Raw genomic sequence first — 20360 nt, 5'->3', positions numbered from 1 at the left:
TTAATGGCAAACAATTCAACGAAAGAACTGAAAGAAAGAAAGAAAATTGCAAATAAGGAAACAAAAGAAAACCTCAGAAAATGTTTTAACACAAATTGCATCAAGTACAAGGAGAATTGAACATATTGTTCAAACTTCAATAAGCTTTAAGTAAGCGGCAATAACTGCATTTGTTCATACTTGACTAAACACACTCAGATTGAATGAATGAAAGAAAGAATGTACAAAAATAAAAATTAAAAAAAAACGGTAGACAAGCAATAAGAAGGCATTGAATGTCATTCCAAGGAAAATGTTGAAAGTTCAGATGTCCCTAAGGTTTAAATTTGAAGAAATTTTAAATAGAGTAATTTGTTTCAATTTTTGGGCAAATGCTTAAATTGTAAGGTTATTTCATGTGAAAATATATTTATACACATTCAAAATATATTTATACACATACAAAATATATTTATATATACAACATATATATTGCATAAAAATGTGTTCTCAAATCTGTTATTATACCCTACACCACACAGTGGTAAGGGGTATTATGTCTTTGTGCATTTGTATGTATCATACAAAAGGAAACGAAATAGACCCATAGTTCCTTTTGGGGATATATATATATAATCACTTTCTGAGTCGATTTATGCATGTCCGTCCGTCTGTCTGTCTGTCTGTCTGTTTGTCTGTCCGTCTGTCCATGTATTTTTGTTCGCAACGTACAGGTCGCATTTTTTGTCCGATTGAAAATTGGGGACAACAACTTTTTTAGCCATAGGAAGAACGCTATTGCTTTTGGTGAAAATCGGTTCAGATTTGGATATAGCTCCCATATATATTTTCGCCCGATTTCAAGTATTTGCTGCACCAAACACGCTATATACGTCCAATTTTGATGAAATTTTAAATGTGTGACTGAATTCGGTCTACAAATAAATGTGCCAAATTATATAGAAATCGGGTCAGATTTGGATATAGCTCCCATATATATTTTCGGCCGATTTCACGTATTTTCTGTACCAAACACGCTATATATGTCCGATTTCGATGAAATTTGGAATGTGTGACTGAATTTGGTCTAAAAATAAATGTGCCAAATTATATCGAAATCGGTTCAAATTTGGATATAGCTCCCATATATATATATGTTCGCCCGATTTCACGTATGTATGTGCTACACCAATCACGCTATATACGTCCGATTTTAATGAAATTTGGAATGTTTGACTGAATTTGGTCTAGAAATTAGTGTGCCAAATTATATAGAAATCGGTTCAGATTTGGATATAACTCCCATATATATTTTCGGCCGATTTCACGTATTTTCTGTACCAAACACGATATATATTTCCGATTTCGATGAAATTTGGAATGTGTGACTGAATTCATTCTAGAAATAAATGTGCCAAATTATATCGAAATCGGTTCAGATTTGGATATAGCTCCCATATATATTTTCGGCCGATTTCACGTATTTTCTGTACCACACACGCTATATATGTCCGATTTCGATGAAATTTGGAATGTGTGACTGAATTTGGTCTAAAAATAAATGTGCCAAATTATATCGAAATCGGTTCAAATTTGGATATAGCTCCCATATATATGTTCGCCCGATTTCACGTATGTATGTGCTGCACCAATCACGCTATATACGTCCGATTTTAATGAAATTTGGAATGTGTGACTGAATTCAGTCTAGAAATAAATGTGCCAAATTATATCGAAATCGGTTCAGATTTGGATATAGCACCCATATATATTTTCGGCCGATTTCGCGTATTTGCTGCTCCAAACACGCTATATAACTCCGATTTCAATGATATTTGGAATGTGTGACTGAATTCGGTCTGGAAATAAATGTGCCAAATTATATCAAAATCGGTGTAGATCTGGATATAGCTCCGATTTATATTTTACATATTCACAGTGGTGTAGGGTATCATATAGTCGGCCCCGCCCGACTTTGATCCTTTCCTTACTGGTTTTCTTAATAAATACAATCCTGCAGAGGATTGTTATAGGTCCACGTTTTGATATGGCCTCCATAGACTCTGCCTCCAAATTTTCGGCATTTGAAGGTTTTTACCACATTATTTATTAGCCATTTCGGCTGAAATCTGGTATTTAGTCTTCATTGGGGCTACAAAATATTCACCCTGAGAATGGTCGGTCCACGTTTTGATATAACCAACACAAAACCTGTCTCCACCCCCTATTTTCGATATTTTGATTCTAATATTGGAAGGTAACCGATATTCCATTGTAGAAGTGAATGTTATTTTGAGAGACATTCCTTTCGATATCCATTTTAGTTGTTCACTTTAGGATTATGTCAGGAAGCAAGGACTTTTCACGAAAAATATATTATTGCTGTAAACAGGACCACAAAGAGTACCATTGCACACTGGCTGAAACCACAGATCTAGCGCAGCGAAAGTCAAAAACTCAAACTATAAAACTGCGAAATGTCTTCCATTGTATCCATTACAGACACTCTGGTGACTAACATTTTGTTTTTACTTTATTATTGTTGTAAATATTCTCTCAGCTATTCACTATTCAATGCAAGAAACTTTGCTCCATCAGATTTTAAGAAAATTGTTGGAAAATATCTGACTCCATATTGTTAAATAAATACTTAATAAAACTAAACAAAGTTTATTTTTAATTAATAGAGGAGGGTGTAAACTAAGTGGAAAAAATTTTTTTGGGGCCTGGAATTAGTTATATGGCAATAAATTTTCAAAAATTATTAATTCTTGCCGAATTCTTTTTCGACAAATTAAATTGGACTTCCTAGATTCCGACTAATCAACTTTTGGCTGCAAATAGCAGAAAATCTAGCTGATAAATGCATAGAAAATGTAGCTAAAATTCTCAAAATACTAAAAATTGGGCGTTACAGTTATATGGGGGCTATATCAAAACATTGACCTATAACCAACAAGATCCTACAATGCCAAAATTCAGCTTATGTGGTCTGAAAATATGGACAAAATCCTCAAAATACCAAATATTGAGAGGAACCGTTATATGGGGGCAATATCAAAAAGTAGACCTATGTCCACCATTTTAAGTGGAGAATGTTTGTGGCCACTGGGAACTCCAAATACCAAATTACAACTTATTTGGGCGGAAAATGTAGTTTAAATCCCCCCAAGATACCGAAAATCGGGAGGTACCGAAAAACGGGTCTATACCCAAATGTGGACCCATGTCCACAATTTTTGATGGAAAAGTTTAGTGACCACTAGAAACCCTAAGTATCGAATGGCAACTTATTTGGAAGGAAGGGTTTGCTTAAAACCTCAAAATACCCAAAGTCAGGAGGTACCGTTATATGGGGCTATACCAGAATATTATCCCTTGTTGTTCATATTTTGTCCATAATTACCCACGGACACATACTACGTTTGTGCAAAATTTCAGAAACATATCTCCATTCGTTTGCAAGTTATTAAGTTCGCGCCGATAGATCAGTGATTTCGGCCACTGTGCATTGGTAGAAAATAGCCCTTAAACGGCACTCAAGCGAAAATGTTAATCTTTGGTGAGGGAGGTACTCGAAGATGTTGTCCGATATAGCTAACTTAAAACTTCGAGACTCGAACCTGATCTATGTTTGGAAGAATTATTGCAATGTGCAAAGTTTGGACAAAAACAAATCGCGTGCACGATTTTAACCAGCCATGCTTGCAATGTGTCCTGTTTCCGATCACCAACTATCCTAAGATATTGTGTGTAATGTTTAGGGTTTTGGGTAGGGAAATCCCGCACCGGGAATTCCCGGGAATTCTCGGTTTTTTGGTTACGGGATTTTCCCGGGAAACAAAATCGTATTTCCCGGGAAATCGGGAAATATATTTCTACATGTATCAAAACTAATAGTGAATGAATGAATAAACTATGCCCGTCACTTTTATACCATAGAATCAGAATTCGATTAGATTTTACAGAATCAATAAATTACAAAAGATTTGGAAATAATTTTAATCTACAAAAGTGTTTTCAGGGAAAAAGTTATAAGAGCCGCACCAAAAACATGGACTATAATGACGGATTTTTATTCTGTTCCATTTAAGTGCGAAAGTCCCATTTTTATACCCCCAGTCATTGGGCTAAAGAGGTTCCGGCTGGCTGGATGGTGCGCACGATAACTCTCGAACGAAGCCACCGATCAGGTCAAAATTTTGGCATTTGATTTTGTTCAAACTTAGTTTAAATTCGAATATGGACCATATCGGTGGTCCACTATTTCCGGTACCTTCCCCACAACAACTATCACTAAAATGGAGCGCACGACAACTCTCGAAGAGAGTAACTGAATCGGTCATAATTTTGCATATGGTAATATTAGTTCCAGGCATAGAGCGGGTTCCACACAAAATTCGGAAAAAGTGAAGTTTAAGAGCTCCTCTCGGGTCGATTTGAAATGTTTCAGCAGTTTGTCTTTACGGCCCCCTTTACGACGGGCAAGTCCATACTACCTGAGATAATGTCTTAAAAGCTACAAGAAACCTTGACGACAACAACTAAAATGGAAAATTGCTAAGATAATTCCCGCAGGAAGTTCCGATTGGTCTAAACTTTACACAACGTATTACAGTAGAAACTCGATAATTCGTAATTCAAGGGATCGTCAATTTACTACGAGTTATCGAGGATTTCGAATAAGCGAGGTTAATATGCGAAGAAAATTGCTTCAAGGTACCAACAGCTTATACGAATTATCGAAGATTACGAATTATCGAAGTAACGAATGATCGCGACTCTACTGTATTTCATCTAGTCATGTATCAGGTTGGAATATGGACTATATCGGTCCAGCCCTTCGGGTACCTCCAACACAAAATTTAGGAAAAGTGCAGTTTAACAGCACATCTCGAATCGTTTTGAACTTCTTTCCAAAAAGTTTTACATGAAGGCCCTGTTACTTTTGTTTTGAGGGCAAGTCCACTCTTCCTGAGGTAAAGGCACAAAATTTAAAAAAAGCCTGCCGATGCCAACTACATTGGTTAGTACGTAAGATAACCGTCGAAGGGAGATATCTCCCACACTCTCTCCTTTAAATGTTTGGCAACATGTGTGCTGCCCTAGTTAAAACTGTACAATTTTTTCGGGGCAAATCCATACTTCCTAAGAAATTGGTTCAAAAACTCAAAAAACCTCTAGAAACGTCAGAAGTATTGTGTTTGCTTCTTTTCTTTAGGCCCGAGGCTTAGGGTATATCTCTGTCGGCACAGCTGCCTGATACTTTTATACTTGTTTCAAGCAATCTTAAGCATAAGATACGATTTTCGAAGTCCATAAAATTGGAATTTCTGGTCAACAACTACATTGTTTGAGCCAAATCACTTTCCATCGAGCGATTTCCTTATCTTTGAATAATGGAAATTTTCAGTGCGGGCAAAATCCGGGCAACATAGTGCATTTTTCCACATTTTTTTCGGTTTTAATGATAGAACGAAAACCTGTAATCCATTTTAGAGCCCGCAACTCTCTGAAAATATTGTATTTCATACAAGTTACTATGGGAAGATAAACAAGTAGGAAAAGCGTTAAGTTCGGTCGGGCCGAATTTTTAATACCCTCCACCACAAATTTCAGACATTTCGGTGGATTAATGTGGCCACAACCTTCAAAATACCGAAAATCGGAAGGTACCGTTCTATGGGGGCTATATGATGGCGTGGACCTATACCTAAAAATTTATTGGGGAAAGTTTTATACCCCCAACGAAGAATAAATACCAAATTTCAGCCATCTCGGTGTGATAATGAGGCCAAAACCTTCAAAATACCGAAAATCGGTAGATATCGTCCTATGGGGGCTATATCAAAACGTGGACCTATATAAACACTTTACGGTGGAAATGTTTCTTACCCTCTGGAAACACAAAATACAAAGTTACAACCGATTCTGTTGTCAAATGGGACTAATACATTCAAAATATATTAAAATGACGCGTACTTTATATGGGGCGTTATATAGGGCCTATACCAAAACGTGGACCTCTATAAACCAACTTTGGTAGGAATGTTTTTTGGCCTCTGGAGACACAAAATACCAAATTACAACCAATTCGGTGGTAAAATAAGACAAATATCTTAAAAATTCCTTAAAACGACGACGCGTCACGCGTCATTTTGTATGGGGGCTACACGAAAACGTCTACCTACATAGCCCGCTTTCAATACCATAAGTCCTACGTACATATAATAGATTTTCCCAAAATTTCTTCCAACTACGTCAATCCGTTCGGACCCTAGAGTGATTTCCACAGACGGACAGACGGACGGCTATATCGATGTAGAATTGCACGCTGATCAAGAATATATATAGTTTGTGGGGTCTACAATGATTGTTTCGAGTAGTTACAAACGTAGTGACAAACTTAATATACCCCCATCCTATGGTGGAGGGTATAAAAATCAAGGAAATATTGATCCACTCTCTTATTTTAAAATTTCCCGGGAAATCCCGGATTCCCGGAAATGACGATTTTATAATTCCCGTTTCCCGGGAATGACAAAAACCGGGAAAACCCAAAACCCTAGTAATGTTCGACAGTCTATTAAGAAGATCCTTCCTATTTTAACTGAGGACCTGGTATCAGTTAATGTCATCTTAACCCTGCAGGAGTTTGCATGGCTTTGAGTACCTTATATATATGGTTAGTGACGATCAGCATCTCTTAGATCAATTACCAGATCTAAAGCCGCAGTTTTTTCTATTGAACATAGTCGTTCAAACAATATTCCAGAAAATATCTTATAATCAATAGGAAACATACTTTTGCACTTTTCTTGTGGGTAAGTATTGTTGCTGTCAGATGGCGTTAATTAGCTGATGCACACACCTTATCAGGCGATACGCTACACATCTCAGCTGGTAACCAATAGGCTTCTGCGGTCTCATTATTCTTCAGCCGTTTTGCATTTGGGCATCCATCCTCTCTTTTAATGTCACAGGGTGAAACAGGAGTCAATATGCTTCAGACCCGGCAAAGCAATATAGTGACACATTTCTCATTTCATCGCACTTCTTATACGGCATTAATATCTGCCTTATGTTTGCCAAGTATATCCGCCGGTGCGTAAACTACACATTCTCTGTAAATACTCCAGACATCCAGATGCAGATTCGCAGATAATGGACCTAAAAACGTGTGTGCTAGTCGTCAACTTTACAGGGCTTCATTTGTTGTTTGTTTCAAGCAAATCTATCCTGTGAAGATGACAGGAAGTCATCACAACAGATGACTTCACAGGACTCCGAACGGAGAAAACATAAATATGCTGATAGTTTCGAATGTATCTTTAGCAAGGCAATTGGGACAACGAAGACTGTGTCATCTTCGTCAGTGCTGATACCTCAGGAATTCGAAGGTGGCTCCTTTACGGAATCTGTCACGGTTCGTAGTGATCAATGGCGCAAAAATGTCTCGGTCATATTTTTATACCTTCAACCCTATGGCTAAAGAGGGTATTCTAGATACGATCAAAAATGTGTCTCTCCCAATAAGGTAGATTTCGAAGGTTCATTTGATTTTGCACATCTGAATAGTTCTTCCAAACTTATATCAAATTTAAAGACGAACTACAGCGTGTTTTTTTAAGCCCGATAGAACTTGAAATTGTAAAAAATAACACAAAAAAATTAAATTGTAATCAAAATTTTTTTTATTCGAAACATCAATACGTGATATTAACATTTGAAAATGATTTCGGGCATATGGGCACCGCGGCTGTTCTTGACGAAGTGCATTCTGGACGTCCAATTTTTGGCCACTTTTTCGAGCACTGCTGGCCGTATGTCACGAATAACACGAACAATGCTGGCCTCCAAGGCATCAATTGTTGCTGGTTTATCAGCATAAACCAGTGACTTCACGTAGCCCCACAGGAAATAATCGAGAGGTGTCAAATCGCACGACCTTGGAGGCCAATTGACAGGTCCAATTCTCGAAATCAACTTATCGCCAAATTTTGATTTCAATAAGTCGATGGTTGCGTTCGCCGTATGGCACGTAGCGCCATCCTGTTGAAACCACAATGTCACCCATATTTTCAAACAAAAAATCATTGATCATGGTGCGGTAACGATCTCCATTGACCGTAACGCGAGCTCCGGCCTCATTTTTTAAGAAATAAGGTCCGATGATGCCACCAGCGTGAAAACCGCACCATACGGTGCATTTTTCTGGATGTAATGGAGTCTGTAGGGTCTCTTGTGGATTGGTCTCACTCCATATGCGGCAATTTTGCTTATTAACAAACCCGTTAAGCCAAAATGCGCTTGTTCAGATGGACGATTATGTACGCCATACAAATGACGATTTCGTCTATAAGTTGCGCGAATCGACGACTGATTTTCAAAGTAAATTTGGATAATTTCGTAGCGTTGTTCAAGCGTGAGTCTATTCATGATGATTTGTCGGAGTATACTGAAACAAATAAAAAAAAAGTTTCATCAAAATTTAATTTTTTGTGTTACTTTTTACAATTTAAAGTTCTATCTAGCTTAAAAAAACACCCTTTATATCAGCCCACTTCCTTCAATACCTACTCCACAAACGTTCAAATACATTGCCTTAAGTACAGGTTGAGACCTGTTCGCGGATGAATTAGCTGTAAATTGATTTCTCAATGTTTTTGGGCAAATTTCCGCCTGAATTCGGTTTTTTTGAATTCTCTGTGGACAGAAAATATACCTTTCAAAATGATTGGCCAAGGGCCACATTTACTCGGAACGTGCACAATTTTCCAGAGGTATGCGCCAAAATTCTTAAAAGTTATATGTATATATATATTTTTTTTTGACAAGTTGTAAACGTCGAAAACGTCATATACATGTATAAAGATTAGTGAAGGTCATTAACTTTTAAATATGAGTTGCTCAACAGACCACAACACCGCTTATTGCTGATAAAGCAGTGTATTGCTTATAAGATATAAAGAAATAATCTCAAAGTAGCCATAGCGGCATTAAACGAATGATTCGGCACAATTTATCCAGATTTGCGTTCGAGGGTGGCGGTTGTAATGCCCTCTTGGCGTCCACATATTCGACATTTGCATCATCTGGAGACCTTGCGTGGTACTTTCCAGGATTATACTAATGAATAAATTACTATTTTTCAACAGTCATTTGAAACCACCTAATCTTCTATTAGTTCAATTTTGCTAAAAACCTATTGAATTCGGATATGTATATGACGTTTTTGATGTATGTATTATACGTCGGAAAAATATGTCACAATTTCCTGTTCATAAGAAAGAAGAAAAATGAATTTCGGTAATGTAGTCGGTCTTCGATAAAAGCCTGCGAATATATCACTGTCGATTGATACTTTTTTACTTGTTGTTTTTACCAAGGCTTCGGAGTCGAGCCATTTTTGGGCAGACTCCGACTCCGACTCCAGTCCAATTTTTTTCTCGACTCCGACTCCGACTCCAACTCCGGAGTCGACTCCGAAAATAGATAAAATAAAATTCACAAATTACAGTCATTTCAGTTTGAACGTTCAAGATACATTACATTGGGAGGATACCAAAACATAGTTGTTTGTTTTTTTTTTCGTTGACAATACAGAATACAAAGTAACAAGCACTTCATTATACTTCACACTTCAGAACATGTAGCAAACCTCTTCAAAGCAACTGCAATCGGACGGTAACATTACAAGGTTTCTCTACCTAAACACCAACATACGAGTATATTTACAATTTTCCGAATTTGACTTATGTACCCAATGAGACTCGAAATATCAAATTACCATAATTACTGTCCGGTAACACTCTTTGTAATTTAATTAACGATATTTTAACACCGCATCGTCATAGAAGACCAAAATTAACATTCGTGGTTAAGGTTACTTGAAGTTCACATTTTAAGGTTTTTTTATGTTTTTACGATTTTGCTTGAAAACGGTAAGTCCTATCGAAATAGGGCTGAAGAAAATATTGTTTCTGCTAAAATTCACTAGAGGATTGACCTTTACAATTTCGTAAGTTTTACCATTTTTTACCATAGAAGTTTAGGTCACATTTTTAGGTTTTTATTATTAGGTTTTCACCATTTTGCTTGGGAACGGCAAGTCTTATCGAAATGTGACTGGAGAAAATCATATAGCTGTGGAAATTCTCTACAATAGTGACTTTTGCAGTAATTTCTTAGGTTCTACTATTTTTGAGATATATAAGTTTAGGTTGGTAAATTGTAGTCATGACATCTATATATATATAAAATTCTTCTGTCACGGTGTTCGGCTTTGAACTCCTCCGAAACGGCTGGACCGAATTTGATGAAATTTTGTATGTGGAGTTTGTAGGTCTGAGAATAGGTTTTTAACTACTTTTTATAGTGGTCAGTGGAGTGACCAGGGTACCTCCCCCACAAAATTTTTTTAGAAATCGTGAAATGAAAGTTATTTTTGAACGTTTTGTTTAAAAAACGTTTGCAATAATATGATTTTTACTGTCTTGATCTTGAATGGTCATCACGGAAATGGGATATCGCGGTCAACCCAATTTTTCAAAAATGTATAATTATAGATATCCTTAATTTTAGTAAGCGTGACTACAAAAACGCTTTTAACCCGGGTTGCAATAGGTGGGAAAGCGCGATCAATCCCACATTTTAGAATACAGTACAACACCGATAATGTGCATTGGTCACTAAAACGATGGGCCAACAATGCGTTTCGAAAATCTAGAGGGATCAATATTTAACTGATAAATTATAAACAGATTACAAAGGCTTACACGGAAATCCAAAACGACGGGCAAGCAACGCGGAACCGGGTCAGCTAGTAGTTTTATAAAGAGGCGATACAGTCAGTGCAGAGAAAATTTTCACTGCTACAACATTTTCTTTACATCATTTCCATAGGACTTGCGATTTTCAAGCAAAATCGTGAAAATTTAAAAAACCCCTATAAGTGTGAATTTTGACCGCGATTTACTTAAAAAGCCTTCCGGCTATTGCAGTTTCAGAATCCGCAAAAACTTCTCAGGTGTTAGCTCCTTCCATTTAAATTTGGTTAAGGGGCACCGTGGTAAGTCTTTCGTATGATTTCCCTTAAAGTACTACAAGGTCTTTCTAGAAGTCCAACAGGTTCTTTTACAGCAGACATAAATGACTTCTAATAAAAAAACAAGAGAAGACCAGTGAGTCTTCCTTAAAATGACCTGTATATCTTCTAAAAGATCTTACCCAAGTATATTTGGAGCATGCAAACATTATTCCAATCAATTGACCCAAAAATGCTTCCGATATGCATTTTGTAGTCAAAATAGAGATTAAGAGTTTTTTTTAAACTATGATCATTCAAATAAATTAAATTGATTTGACAAATTTTGATTGTTGCCCGGAGTCGGAGTCGAGCTTTTTTTCACGACTCCGCCTCCGACTCCGACTCCAGCAAAATTTGCTAGACTCCGACTCCAGACTCCGACTCCAACTCCGACTCCGAAGCCCTGGTTTTTACTATGAAAAATGTCCATCTCAAATCTTTTCTTTGACAAAATCACAAATTTCATGCTTTCCTAATAAAAACAGCACAAAATTTCAACTTTATTCTTTCACATTTATTTGGAAAACACTTTATTTAGCTAACAATACGAAATATTTTCACCAATACAAATACAAGTGTTGTTTTAAGGGTGCTTTAAATTATGATTTTTATTAAGAAAATTATTTTTGTTATATAGCTCCGTAAAACATGGTAATTTATGACTCAAGTTTTTTGGTTTTGTTTCTTTGTTTTTTCATTACAACTAAATGGAGATGAGTTTTATTTTGTTTTTCATTTCAAAAGATCTTAAAATGAATTTTCAACTATTTCATTTTTTTCTACACTACACAGAACGTTCTGAACAATCTAAATTGTTTGTTGTTGTTTTTTGTTTTATGTTAACATTTTGCTAAAATTTCTTTCTTATACACTACAAAAATTAGGTTTTTTTTTTCTTGAAATATTCCATGTTGCAGTATCTAGCTGTTGTTGTTTTTGTTGTTGTTTAAAGCTATTTTTGCCAAAGCGTCAGCAGCAATTGTTGAAATTTCTATGGCTTAGCTTGCACAGAAAGGCATATTTTTATTAGTCTACATTGTTTAAGAAATTTAAAAATATTTGATATTTCTCATTTATTTTCTTCCGAAGATTCTCCCTTTGCATCTTCAATGGCTGTGTTTGCTTTTGGTTCTTCTTTGGAACCAAAATATGTTTCAGTTTCCATAATTTCAATATCCCGCTCCACATCATCCAGAGGCGGTGGAGCGGCAACAATTATTGTTAATATGCCATCCTTGGAGAATGTTGCCTTAGCTGTGGTGGCATCATAGTTACGTGGCAATTTATATTTCCTGGTAAATGCCTTGGTGATGCACAAGGCTGGTGACTTGTTGGCCCTTTCATCTTTATGCTTACCCTCCAAAATAAGTAAATCATTATTTTTCACCTTTAGCTTTAGTTCTTCGGCCTTAAAGTGATGGACATCAATGACCACCTTGAAGGTGCCTTTGCCACAGGTATCATCCTCATCACCAGTTTCCACATAAACCCTGTCCGTTAGACAGGAATGATGACACCAATCCGGTAGGCTGTAACTGCAATCATAGTGGGGACAATTCCAGAGATAACTTGTTCTAAACCGTGGCCCATAACCACATTTGCTGTGATAGAAGAACGGATCCCAAGACCGATGCCAATGATGATCAAAATGCCAATCCCAATCCCAATGCATGCTCTTCTTGATTACTCTGTTCTTTTTGTTGTGCCAAACTCTTTTACTGCTCCTTCTCTTCTCTCTCCTCCTGTTCTTAATTCTAAGTTTCTTTAACTTCTACACTAGTCTACAAATCTTGAGTTTTTGTTTTCGTTCGTTTTGCCAACGTAAACGTTTGACAAACGAATCTTTTTTGGTGCTGTAACCAAAAAAACTGTTGTCTCCGCACGCGGCTCCGGTTTAGATCGTACTAATTTGTTGTTTTGCCGCAGCGCTACGTAGGTAAACTTTCCATTGTATTTTATTTTTTTTTTTTTTGCTTTCAGTGGGAATAGTCTATAAATTTCACCGTCGTACCAGGAGAGAAAGAAACCAGAAGAAAATTGATTTAGAAATGTAAATGCAAAAAAAAAAAAAACAATGGCAGCCTTGACAACCAAAGTTACACGAACCTATCCAAACAAACAACAACAGCAACAACTACAAACATTCACTTCCGAGTCCCCCTTTTTAAGAAAGTGATGGGTTCGTTGAATTGTTTTTGGCATTTCAAGAGTTAGTATTGAGTTTGCAAATATAAATTGCTTATAAAATATTGAAAATAGGAAGTAAAAGTTGGACTTTTATTGTAGACACAAAATTGAAATGTAGAGTTGCCAGAATTCGTGAAGTGAATCATTCGTGAGGAACTATTTTAAGTGAGAATGTCATATTAGTTAAGGTAAGGTCACATTAGGCAAATATTTGCTCCAGCATGAGCTCTTACTGAGAGCAAATGAGCATAAATTTTAATGCGTTATTTACGCTCGCTTGATCTCAGTAGGCGCACACTGCCTGTCGCTGGAGCAAATATTTGTCTAATGTGAACTTATCTTTAAAGTTGTCTTGAGCATATAGGGCAAAATAGGAGCCACATCTTTCCACATCTGAAAAACCTTCATAGGTTTCCTTTATCTGTAAGACTGTTCCAAGACGTTGTTTCCTTTATTTTGAATGAGGATGCTGATACCGGCAAAAATTGGGAGGCACGAAAGTCGAATAACCGAAGCTAAGACATCGGCACCTGCTGTCTTTTTATATTTCAGCCATCTGTGACAACTTTATCATCTCTACTACTGAATACTAAAATCTTGATGTTTTACTCTTTGGTAAAATTTCTTGACTTCACTCTGGCTTCTGTAAAGCTGGATTTATTTGCAGAGCCACTAATTAGGTATCCCCTTTTTTCCACCGATACCTCTATGTTTGTACAATGGTTATGTTTGGACATTGGTTATGTTTGGACATTGGTTTCCGAGACAAAATTTTCGGGATGACTTATATTAACGGGTGATGGTCGACGTTCAGTCAGCGGTAACATATGTTCCCTGACGCAGGGCTTCTCGGAACTTTCGTTGTATCCTTTCTGTTGGAGGAGACCTGGAAAAGTTCTCCTGGAATTAAACCCTTTAGCAACGTTCTTGTACTAAGAGGCCTGGGGAATTTCTCCCTAAAAGGCAGGCTATGTCACCTAAGGCTGCAATCACAAAAAGGGCATTTACGAGCAGCACATACGCAAATGGGACAGAGGCCCAAGGTATACCGCTGTTCCGCACAAGGAACCAGAAGTTCACAAAAACCTCAAGAACAGGAACATGGGGAACCCAAGGCTTACGAACAACTCAAGGGATGGGACAAGAGGATTCTAAGATTTATAAAAACATCGGGATTCCGATTGTTACGGACACTGCAGGGGCTATTGTTACGGATGTGTCCTACTAAGGTTTAAGAAGAGAGGGTTCCAAAGGTTTGCAATCCCTCAAAGGACACTCAGAAGAACAGTACTAATGGGTTACGAATACCCCAACAGTTTATGATTTCAAGGGATACAATTAAGGATGTGGCCTACTAAGGAGTAAGAAGTGAGGGTTTCAATGGGTTGCGTACAAATGGATCCTTTACAAGGACCATTTCTTAGAAAGAGAAAGCTTAAAAAATACCTCAGAGTACTCCAAAGGACGCTTTCCTATAGGATCCCCTACTACGGATCCTTTGATATAGAAAGGTCCCTTTCTTATAGAAAGGATGATTCTAAGTACCTTTTGTTATGAAAAAAGATTCATCTAAGGACCCTTTGTAGCATAGAGCGTACTACTAAGGACCCTTTGTTATATAAAGGGTGTTTCTAAGGACCCTTTTTTTAATAAAGTGCTCTTAACAGCAGCTTTTCCGTAGGAAAGGGTCTTTAGAAGCACCCTTTCTGTAGGAAATTGTACCTAGAAAATGCCTTTCTGTATGAAAGGGTCTTTAGAAGCACTCTTTCTGTAGGAAAGGTTCCTTAGACGCACCCTTAGAAGAACCGCTTCTGTTGGAAAGGGTCCTTAGAAGAACTATTTCTGTACAAAAGGGTCCTTAGAAGAACCGTTTCTGTAGGAAAGATACTTAGAAACACCCTTTGTTTATTAAATTGCCCTTAGAATAACCCTTTCAGCAACAAAGGTTCTATAGCAGCGCCCTTTCTCTAGAAAAGCGTCGTTAGAAGTACCCTTTCTGTAGAAAAGGTCCTTAGAAGCACCCTTAGAACAACACTTTCTGTAGGAAGGGGTCCTTAGACGCAACTTTTCTGAAGGAAAGGGTCCTTAGAAGCACACTTAGAAGAACTCTTTCTGTAGGAAAGGGTACTTAGAAACTACCTTTCTGTTGGAAAGGGTCCTTAGAATAACTTTTTTTGTAGGAAATGGTCCATAGACGCACCTTCTCTAGGAAGTAGCACTTAGAAGCACCCTTTCCCTAGAAGCGCGTCATTAGAGGTACCCTTTCTGTAAGAAAGAGTCCTTAGAAGCACCCTTACAAGAACCCTTTCTGTAGGAAAGGGTCTTTAGACGCAACTATTGTGTAGGAAAGGGGTGCTTAGAAGAACTATTTCTTTAGGAAGGTTCCTTAGACGCACCCTTAGAAGAACCGTTTCTGTAGGAAAGGGTTCTTAGAAGAACCGTTTCTGTAGGAAAGGGTCCTTAGAAGAACCTTTCCCTTTCCTTTTTCCTTAGAAGCACCCTTTGAACAACACTTTCTGTAGGAAAGGGTCCTTAGCAGCACCCTTAGAAGAACCCTTTGTGTAGGAATGGGTCCTTAGAAGCACTCTTAGAAGAACACTTTCTGTAGGAAAGGGTCCTTAGACGCAATTTTTCTGTAGGAAAGGGTCCGTAGCAGTACCCTTAGAAGAACCCTTTCTGTAGGAAAGGATACTTAGAAACTACTTTTCTGTAGGAAAGGGTCCTTAGAATAACTTTTTTGTAGGAAATGGTCCATAGACGCACCTTCTCTAGGAAATAACACTTAGAAGCACCCTTTCTCTAGAAGCGCGTCATTAGAGGTACCCTTTTAGTAAGAAAGAGTCCTTAGATGCACCCTTACAAGAACCCTTTCTGTAGGAAAGAGTCCTTAGATACACCCCCACAAGAACCCTTTCCGTAACAAAGGGTCCATAGAAGCACCCTTTCCGTAACAAAGGATCCATAGAAGCACCCTTTCCGTAACAAAGGATCCATAGAAGCACCCTTTCCGTAACAAAGGGTCCATAGAAGCACCCTTTCCGTAACAAAGGGTCCATAGAAGCACCCTTTCCGTAACAAAGGGTCCATAGAAGCACCCTTTCCGTAACAAAGGCTCCATAGAAGCAACCTTTCCGTAACAAAGGGTCCATAGAAGCACCCTGTCCGTAAGTAAGGGTCCATAGAAGCACCCTGTCCGTAAGAAAGGGTCCATAGAAGCACCCTTTCCGTAACAAAGGGTCCATAGAAGCACCCTTTACGTAACAAAGGGTCCATAGAAACACCCTTTGCGTAACAAAGGGTCCATAGAAGCACCCTTTGCGTAACAAAGCGTCCATAGAAGCACCTTTCCGTAACAAAGGGTCCACAGAAGCACCCTTTTCGTAACGAAGGGTCCACAGAAGCACCCTTTCCGTAACAAAGGGTCCACAGAAGCACCCTTTTCGTAACAAAGGGAACATAGAAGCACCCTTTCCGTAACAAAGGGTCCATAGAAGCACCCTTTCCATAACAAAGGGTCGATAGAAGCACCCTTTCTTTAACAAAGTGTCCTTATAAGCGCCGTTTCCTTAAAAGCACCCTTTCTATAACAAAGTGTCCTTAGAAGCGCCGTTTCCTTGGGAGCACCTAAGAAGCACCATTCCTGTAAGAAATGGTTCTTAGACGTACCCTTTCTGTATGAAATGGTCCTTAGAAGCACCCTTTCTTCAACAAAGGGCCTTCGCAAGAGCCCTTTCTGGAACGAAGGGTCCTTGGAAGCACCGTTTATGTAACAAAGGGTCCTTCGAAGCATTGTTTCTGTAACAAAGGGTTCTCAGAAGAAACTTCTCTGCAACAAAGGCACCTTAGAAGCACCCTTTATGTAACAAAGGATTTTTAAAAGCACCGTTTCTGTAACAAGGTGTCTTTAGAAGCACCGTTTCTGTAACAAGGTGCCCTTAGAAGCACCGTTTCTGTAACAAAGGGTCCTTAGAAGCACACTATAAGTAACAAGGAGTCCTTAGATGAACCCTTTCTGTAACAAGGGGTCCTTAGATGAACCCTTTCTGTAACAAAGGGTCCTTAAAAGCACCCTTTCTATAAGAATGGGTCCTTTTCCCGTAGAAAAGGTGCTTCTAAGGAACCTTTTCTATAGAAAATGTGTTGCTTTGGACCTCTACATATAGAAAGGGTGCTTTGAAGGACTACTTCCTATGGAAAAGGTCATCTAAGGATCCTTTTCTTATATATATTAAGGCTGCTTCAAATGACAGTTTTCTATAAAAATGTGCTCCCAAGGACCCTTCTCTATATATAGGGTGCACCTGAGGACTCTTTTGAAAGGGCTCTTCTAAGGATCCTTTCCTATTAAAAGGCACAGGTTCAAGTATCCAATATTTAGGGACAATTCATTATATATATCATACCTCTTGTAGTAAAAATGTTAATTGTCTTTGTGGCCTTAGTTACATCACTATAATTTTGTGCTCCATACTTACTACCTTTGGTAATAACCAGAAGGTTCTGAAAACCCGGCCCAAGTAGTATTCTTCATTCATTATACGACTGATTACAATTTTTTTTGTCTCCTACAAAAACGCCATTTACTTTTTTAATTTAAGGTTCTGCTCATTATACATTTAAATCCACCGCTGCACAGTGGATCCACTTATATGAAGAAAGTGGCCAAAAATATTTCCCGTTTAAATATCAAGCCAAAGCGCTGGTTACAGCTTTGTGCTGCTGCGAAGAGTGTTTTAAGAAACCACGAGCGTAACATTCTCCCCCCCCCTTTCCCCTCGGGAGGGGGTATACGGTAAGAATTGTTTTATGATGTTAATACAAAATGACATGAACAAAGGTCCCGATTATCTTATGATGCAAAAATAGGCTTGGGGAAACAAAACAATCTCCAAAACAAAACAATCTTCATCCAATTTAGCGGATTAAAAAAATCAACATTTTTGTCTGAAAATTCGTAAAATTTTTAATATAGATCTTATCGCGTTCTTCCTGGAAGGCACGTACCGCCAACGTAAGACAAATTTGAAAGAAGATTTTTTCATCTAGCCACTGAAACCAATTATGTTAATGTACGTGGTCAGATAACAGAGTTATACGCCAATATATCCATAGAAAACTATTCTAGGGCAGCTTTAGTCGGCGGCCCACCATTTATAGTCTGGCACTAGATGGCAGCTGATTTTAATACCGAATAATCTTAAACCCATGAGCTACTCTTGGAAAATTATTCCCGAGGTGGGCACTGGTGGGCATCATTACTAAAACCTTAGGTCAAATTTAAGTATATGATCGAATTGGCAGTACAAAATACACTAAGAAAGTATGCAGCTAACTAGAATTCCACAACACGCTAAAACGCTATTTTTTAATGAAAATTAAGCTATTACCTCCTCCTTCAAAATCCACTATATAATTTTGATATACGTATTAGTTTCGCGATATTATGAATATATTTACTTGCACTTAAAATATTTGTTGTACTCACAACAAAAAAATATTAGTCAAATGTTCCGACTTTTCAAGCTATTCTTAAGACGATCGCGTTCGAATAAAACAAAAATGAATATATTTTTAAAAAGGTCCATGTCATAGCTGTCAGATTTGCCAGATGTTGTACCAAAATTTTGACATTCATTTTTTTATTTTTGGCCAATGGGTGGATCCACTGTGCGCTGCTGTGTTTCAGTCCTGGGCTGAGGGTGTTTAGCTGTCGACAGAAGCGACCGATTCTTCTTTACTTATTTTCTAAAAACTTCACTGTTAAATCATTCATCAATTTCTGTATCATTAATATATTTTCTATCAATATAAATCATTTTATGTTTGCATTTTAAACACTTGGCAATCCTTTTTTGTTTGTACCGAATCACCAACTACCAAAACATTGTTTGTATCTGTGTATCGGTGTGTGTCTGTATCAAAATCCTATTCTCCTTTAATGTTTGATCAATAATTTTTCAAATACCAACAAGTACCAGCAGTGAAAGCGTACATAACCTTTTGACTAGATGTTGAGCAGATATAAAACAACAACAATAGTAAAAACAACAATAGCGACGACGGCGACTCCATCACCACCACTACCGCCACAACCGTCATCAATGGCAGGAGCAACAGCAACAATTCCCCCATTATAAGCTTAAAGGATATGTTGATGGGTGTTTGTGTGTACACGTGTAAGATAAATCCATGAGTATTGGTATTTGTAGGGCAAAACAATGGCATAACAAGCGAGAAAACCTAAACTGGATAAATATAGGGCAATAGAGTACCATGCCATAATATTGGATTGGATTGCTTAGAGAATAATGGTGGCTGGTAGTAGAACTATAGAATAGGTTGTTATTTAGCAAATTTGTTTTTGTTCTTCGTCTTTAACATTTTTTCTGTTGTGTTTAACATTATTATTGTTACTATGATTATTAGTACAATTGTAGTTGTTATTACTAGCGGATGGTATTCTCTTTGTGTTTTATCGCATTTTTCTGCAAGTGTGTGTGCGTATGTGCCTGTGTTCAGGGGAAGTTTTAGTAACAAACATCAAAGAAATGAGGGCAGACGGACGTTTGGATGAATGAATGAATGGGTGGTAAACAAGACTATGTTATATCCGGGTTAGTACGGGGGTTCAAGAGAGAGAAAACACAAAACGTATACAAAACTGCGAAACTAATGAAATTCGTGACCTTATGCCACTGTCGCTGCTACTGTCAACATAGTGTCAGCATGTCCTGAGTACAATAGCATAAAACTAAAATAAAAAAACATCAACAGCAATTTTGTTCATTGCAAAGGAGGATACAGGATATCATACATAACGCTGACGACACCAAAATTCATGAAATAGGAAGAAGACGAAAAAAACAACATATCCCCAAGAAGTTTATTTGTAATGTGCAAAAAAGGGGTAAAACTAGCTACACTAACATTATTAAATATTAACAATGATAACAGTAACGTTAAAGTTGAATTGCTTGCAGTTCTCAAATGAATACAATTTTTTCAAATGTTCTATTCAATGCCATTTGGTTCCCAAATTCCAAACAAAAAATGATTTGAAACGAAAGAGAAATGTGTAAATAATAAACGAGATAGATTTTGCTTC

The 20360-nt window shown here is 37.5% G+C and overlaps 2 protein-coding genes across 2 annotated transcripts in view; one reads left to right on the top strand and one right to left on the bottom strand.

Annotated features, from left to right (window-relative positions):
- LOC141394063 (uncharacterized) overlaps window positions 1–20360 on the top strand; it is a 917654-nt gene that overhangs the window by 610608 nt on the left and 286686 nt on the right. The window lies entirely within an intron of this gene.
- Window positions 11561–13101, bottom strand: LOC141394067 (heat shock protein 23). The gene has a single exon (XM_073967903.1). The coding sequence runs from the start codon at window positions 12738–12740 to the stop codon at window positions 12138–12140; it is 603 nt and encodes a 200-aa protein (XP_073824004.1). The 5' UTR covers window positions 12741–13101; the 3' UTR covers window positions 11561–12137.

This window comes from Musca autumnalis, unplaced genomic scaffold (assembly GCF_047663935.1).
Source record: "Musca autumnalis isolate F117 unplaced genomic scaffold, ASM4766393v1 scaffold_2, whole genome shotgun sequence".
In the NCBI taxonomy this organism is placed as follows: Eukaryota; Metazoa; Arthropoda; class Insecta; order Diptera; family Muscidae; genus Musca; species Musca autumnalis.
The sequence above is the reverse complement of the archived record's forward strand: the minus strand, read 5'-3'. Positions and strand labels throughout refer to the sequence as shown.